The 6,000-nt window shown below is 34.3% G+C and overlaps 1 protein-coding gene across 2 annotated transcripts; it reads left to right on the top strand.

Annotated features, from left to right (window-relative positions):
- The first annotated feature begins 309 nt into the window (after positions 1-309).
- On the top strand, positions 310-4,884 carry LOC128887872 (uncharacterized). 2 transcript variants are annotated; one of them, XM_054144323.1, is made up of 5 exons: positions 310-799; positions 956-1,177; positions 1,261-1,541; positions 1,634-1,934; positions 2,032-4,884. In XM_054144323.1, exons 2-5 carry the CDS (start codon positions 1,174-1,176, stop codon positions 3,618-3,620), a joined length of 2,175 nt encoding a protein of 724 aa, XP_054000298.1. In that variant the 5' UTR covers positions 310-799; positions 956-1,173; the 3' UTR covers positions 3,621-4,884. The 2 variants fall into 2 exon arrangements, with proteins under 2 accessions (XP_054000298.1, XP_054000297.1); XM_054144322.1 differs by having other exon boundaries at positions 310-1,177.
- Positions 4,885-6,000: the final 1,116 nt, after the last annotated feature.

Here is a 6,000-nt window from a genome sequence, read left to right as displayed (position 1 = left end):
GGCGCAGGAGTGCCCCTGTTATGCGGCAACCTAGGTAAGCAGCCTTATCGGCTCGGTTGCCATCTCGTAGGCGCAGTCGTGCCCCCAGTATGCGGCAATTAATACTGGCGTGCTTGTCGTTCTGGTTATCATCTCGTAGGCGCATAGGTCTCACTGTTTTGCGGCAACTTTTAGTAACTTTTTAGTCATTTCGAAGTTGCCGCGTACTCGATTGCGCAACGACTATGTTGGATAAAATTGCAACTGTAATTGTATCATTTACTCCGTTTTTAAATTAAAAATCGTAATCAAATAATAATCTAAGAATTTTATTATAGAAAATATATCGTTATTAATACTTTCTGTATTTGAGTTTTGGTTTGACTAGTCAGTGGAGAAAGAAGCAATTATTCATGAAAATGATAAATTTCATATATTAACTAATATACTGTAATGTTATGTAGAAACGAATCGTATTAATGAAATATACTGAACTATAGTTCAGTGTTAGAATTCATCTCACTTGATGATGTATAGTCTTATGTAGGTTGTTGATGACTTTTTAACTTGTTTATAATTGTTGTTTTGGAACAAAAAATAATGTAAATGATTGAGGAACTTGTATTCCAAATGAATATTTTATTAATTCTATTAAATATAACATGACACTTTCTTAAATAGAAAATAAAATCCGTTTACATGGTATTGTTCTGTAGTTTATTGAGTTGAATCTAAAATGGCAGCTTCACAAGGAAAATGATAGCGCGTCATTATTCGTTATCTTCGTTTGTGTTTTTGTCGTTCATCCCACTAGAATTATGTAATAATGTTTGTTTAACGCTTAGTTTCTTTATTCTAGGAGATTTTCTATTAGAATTAATAAATTAAGTTGTAAAATTAATTATTATACTGTGATAGAAAAAATATGTAACTCTAGCAGCTAACCTATTAACAACTCTTTTCGATTTTTATACAGTTTGTAACGTAGGAAAGTTTAAAAATGACGGAAAGTGTCTTTTCAAAGATAATTATACTGATTGATACGAGTCAACGGAATGTCATACATTGCATTATGTGTCAGTTGTTAAATGTGTCAATGTCAATATTTTTAAATGTGTGAGATACACCTTGATTATATAAACATTCCAATTCAAGTACGTGTAGCGAAAATAATCGTTATACCTTGCCAATAATATGGGTAAGTCAGTAAAGTGTATAGTATCTCTATAAATCTTGATTATTGCATATAATTTGTTACAAGTTTGTTCATATTATTTTAAGTGATGGCAGGGAACGAAAATGCCCCTGGATCTTTGGCGGAAGATTCATTATCTACAAGATTGCAATGGCTACGCCAACGTCGTGAAGCATTGCAAGAAAAATTAAGTCAAAAGAATAATGAACTGAAAAACTTATGTGTCGAGGAAGCAGAATTGACCGGTGTTTTACCACCAGAGATTCCACTGGAGGCTGGAGAGAGCCCACCAAGATTTCGAAGAAGAGTTGGGACTGCATTTACATACCCACAGAATTTAATTAACAAACTGAAGACAAACGAAGTCGTATGTTTCATAATTTCATTTAATTATTAACTAATTAGTTAATAATTATGGATGTATTGTGTAATAAAAGAATTATTTCTTCTCTTGTGTAGGAGGAATCTAAATTAGAAGCAGAACGACAATATCATATTGGTATAGTGGAAGATGCGCTAGGAAAAGTAAACAATCCTGCAGAGAGTAAAGCAGTACGTCGTAAACAAAGGCAAGTTTATCAACGAAGTCAGCAAATAGTACAAGAATTAGAGGCAAAATTGAATTTCATAAGGCAGAGTCGTAGCAAGTCGCATCTTCCGACACAGCTTCAACATCCTCCAGTTTACAACAATCAGCCACATTTATACACAAATGTAAAGCATAGGACAAAAAAGCCACGACCACCATTAAATGGCACAGGTATTTTAAAATATTTGCACTTAAAAACAAATGATTACATCAAGCCCTGAAGTAACACAATTTTTATTTTTAATGGATTTTTTAATGCAATTTATAGTAAACGACGCAAATCCCAAAGTCACGAGGAGCTTGCTTCAAGAGGGTGGAATAAGCTTAAGTCCATTAGGATCAGAAGATAAATGCAACGTGTATCCTGGTCACGGATACGACGAACAGCCGCTAATACCGAGTCCTTGTAACCACAATCATGTTGGTGCATATTGTCCCGCGATATCTGACCAGCGACAAAACATTAAGATAATAGACCACGATCACAACGATAATCAAAATATTTACATATTACGAAGCGGTGGTTTGCGCAGTCAGAATCACTATCAAGAAAACGAACGACTGTATCGTCCTCTACCGAATACGTATACCGAGGAAGAACGACAAATACGATGTCGCCAGCTCCAACAACAACTTCAGGAACCAATACATAATTATCAACAATATACCGAGTACAAACACTTGGACAACGATGTTCAACGAAGATCTGGTCAGGAATATTACGACAGAGACTTTCCAGTGTATCATAAAAGTAACTCTCAGCCACAGTCCTTGTTAAGACGGGACCGTGATTCCAGTGGCAGTAAAAATCTACGATACACGGATTCACCCAGTGAGACGCAATTACCAACGGGTTATTGGAGGCGACACGAAGACAAGATTGTCTGGTGCACGGACGATCAACCAGTTACAGATAGATTTGGTAGCCTAGATCGAAGGAAGCGTAACGCGGTGCAACACACCGTCAGCATAAGCGCCGACATACAACCACGGTATCGCACGGTATCCATAGGATGCAATAAAAATTCTCCTCTCCTCCCACCTCATCAAAATGCTTCCGTTCATTTACTTCCCCTGTCTGAGCAATCATCGACAAACAGTAAAATGTTGCTTCGCACGCAATCATTGGGCAGCGTGGAAAAATGGCATTCGAATCATCTGCACGAATTGCACGATGGCAAGGACACAACGGACAACGTCAGTCGTAAAGGAAGAGAGAAAGAATGGTACGAGACCTCCTTGGATTCGGGAACAAGTCCTGGATTGGATCTTGGTATAGTAACGTCGCATAAGAATATTCATTATCAATCTACTCTTCCTGTGACCCCTAAAACACCTAATACTGGAAATGAAGACGGGAAAAGCAATAATTATATTCCTTTGATGAACCATCGTAAGACTGATGTAGCGATCGAGAACGAGCAACATTTGCAACCGTCGTCGTCGATTCGTTACGAACAAACGCGAAAGAAAGTGTTGGAAATTCCAGCCGAGTCGAAATCATCTCAAGAGTCAAATGATGAGACGATTAGATTGGGATCGTCCCAGAATTGTACAATCGTTCAAGCTGGAAAATATCAGCCATACAGGGAAGTTACGAAACCCTTTGAAATGTCCGACTTTTATAAATACTCCACTAAGTTTCGTAAGAAAAACGAAGCAAACGGACAAAGTACTTCGACCGAAGTTCAGGATGACTCTCGTGGAGTACATTATACTGGAACGAACACGGATCTACACGGGGAGACGGATTCGAATACGGTGCATAGCGGATCAGTTGCTAGTTCCGTTCAAAAAAGAATCTATCAGCCTGTTCAACGAATGACGTGTCAACCTTACCTCGCGTCATTGAGATAATTTCTTGTCTCTGTATGGATTACGGAAGATCTAAGGGGATGGCATAAAATAGATAAGACAGGCTGGACCTGTCTAGAGAAATATTCGTAATCTGTTCTCATTATAACAAAATGGAATGAGATTGACTGAAATAATTACTGCCAAGTAGCAATCGCGTTCCAAGGAATTGTAGTAGCTACATTGTAAAACAATTACAAATACCTTATATACTTGTATTTCTTGCTTTAGATGAGAGGTAATTGATTCAACATTATCAACGTTGCGCGTATGGTCATAAAAATTGTATTTTCATATATTTTAAGTAAAAGGTGTGACGCCTTTTACGAAATTTTGACCCATTGGCATTCCAAATTGTTTTGAAAATCGACTGCATTGATATCGAGACCTGAGTAGTGCCTTATTTTAATGAAAATTGATATCAAAATTATACAAAAGAGAAATTGTAAATGAAACACGTAATGAGCGAAAATACTAAAGAAACTTAATTGTACAAATGGTGAGCTAGCTAGCAATCTAGTAGTTCGAAAACGGACTCTAAGACTTTGTACATTATATATTGTACTGCGTACATGATTAATGATCGCGATCTGTCAAATATTATTTACCAGGTAGCGAGCGTGTTTTGTTACATTGACTGCTTCATTACATAGAGTTAAGAGTAGACTGCAGATTTTATACATTGGTGATGTATACTTATACGGAACATATACAAAATTATATATGTTAACATAATAATATTAATATTTCATTACTCATACGTATATATCTTTATATGTATACATTTGGCAAATTTGTTATATGTGTGAATGCCAGGAATGCATAAAATTTGCAGTTTAGTTACACGTAAATATTTTTATATTTGGTTTTATAGTACGTATAACTAGTACATATACTATACAAGTTAAAGACTTCTTTAGAGAGTTAAAAGTACATTTAGAGCAAATGAATAAGACTGGTAAAATAATAAATACCAGAAAATAAAAGATATATAAATTAAACATCATAAATAAGAAATGATTCTTTCAATTATATATTTCAATATATCATTATGTATTCATAGAGATATGTGTCTGTTTCCTTCCTTTTTTTTAAGTGTTTTGCACAATGTTTACAGTAAGACATAAGAATATGTAAACCTTTATTTTGAGTGCCTTCGATTCATATAATGCTTCGCGATGCTTTGATTGAGAATATTTTGTATTTATTTAGATGAAATCTATATATATATTTTGAATATATTAATCCAGTGAAGTTGTATTTAATACATTCTTTTTAAAGTATATTCCTTATTTCCGTTTCAAATTTGATACCTACATTGATATAAATTCGTACTATTCGTACTACTAAAGGTACTATAAATTCAATATTGAAACGAAACTTGACGATACGAGCTCAAGACAGAAATAAATGTTTAAAAATCGATTGGTATAAACCTATTTCTACCGTTGCCTTATTGCTCTGTCTAAATATAAAAATCAAATGCTACATTTTTGTATAAAAGTTTTACATCTACTTACAAAATAAAAAAGTCATCCTTTGTGTACAAAAGGATTATTCACGAGAAGAGATAAATTTAGGAATGTTTGCCTCTGTGCATAGACTTACTGTCTATTTCTTTTATTAATCTACTTCCAATAACAAAAATATATCATCGTAAGAAATGAAATTGAAGCCAATATACGTATCACTTACTTTTACCATTGAGCTTCACTACTATACAAAGTAATGACTATAAACGTGCTACTCAACGATCGAACAAGAGAATGATCGTTGCGATACTTCCAGAAAATTACGTTCCTACAAATTTGAACAATTATTTTTCTAAAAATAATTTACATTCTTCATGTATTTTTGCTGCGAAAAACAAATGAGTATCGAAAATAATAACATCGAAGATTTGTTATACTTAGTAATGATTCTAATTACGCGAGCACACGAATTCTTGGCAATGATATCGCTACGCGGTTACACTTAATTTATAATTACCTTAACTCATATCTTCCTAATTCAACACTGAGATTAAAAGACACATTACATTGGGCAGTGGTCGTCACAAAAACCATCGCTGCCACTCTAAAGAGTGTTTAGAATTAAGCTCAAAACTTGCGTAAAGCTTTTCGAACTCTAAAAAATCCTCGATTACTAAATATCATTTGTAAAATCGATGACATATCGATTAAAAATTAGTGTTCCACACAAGATTCTACATTTAAATAGTGATAATAACTAGTGTAAAGGTATTAAACTTTGATATACATATACACTTAGTGTCACGAATAAGGCGTTGATCTTTGTGACGAGAAATCGATAAAATGTTCTTAATTCTAGTGTCTTGTCTTACAATAACGGACTCCCATCATTTATGTTAACGTCACTCTAA

Source organism: Hylaeus anthracinus, unplaced genomic scaffold (genome assembly GCF_026225885.1).
Source record: "Hylaeus anthracinus isolate JK02 unplaced genomic scaffold, UHH_iyHylAnth1.0_haploid 11989, whole genome shotgun sequence".
In the NCBI taxonomy this organism is placed as follows: domain Eukaryota; kingdom Metazoa; phylum Arthropoda; class Insecta; order Hymenoptera; family Colletidae; genus Hylaeus; species Hylaeus anthracinus.
This window is presented reverse-complemented; position numbering and strand designations above follow the sequence as displayed.

Coding starts and splice junctions, on each gene's coding strand:
- LOC128887872 (XM_054144323.1), top strand. Junction 1,542..1,633: donor AACTGAAGACAAACGAAGTC/GTATGTTTCATA, acceptor TCTCTTGTGTAG/GAGGAATCTAAATTAGAAGC. Junction 1,935..2,031: donor ACCACCATTAAATGGCACAG/GTATTTTAAAAT, acceptor TGCAATTTATAG/TAAACGACGCAAATCCCAAA.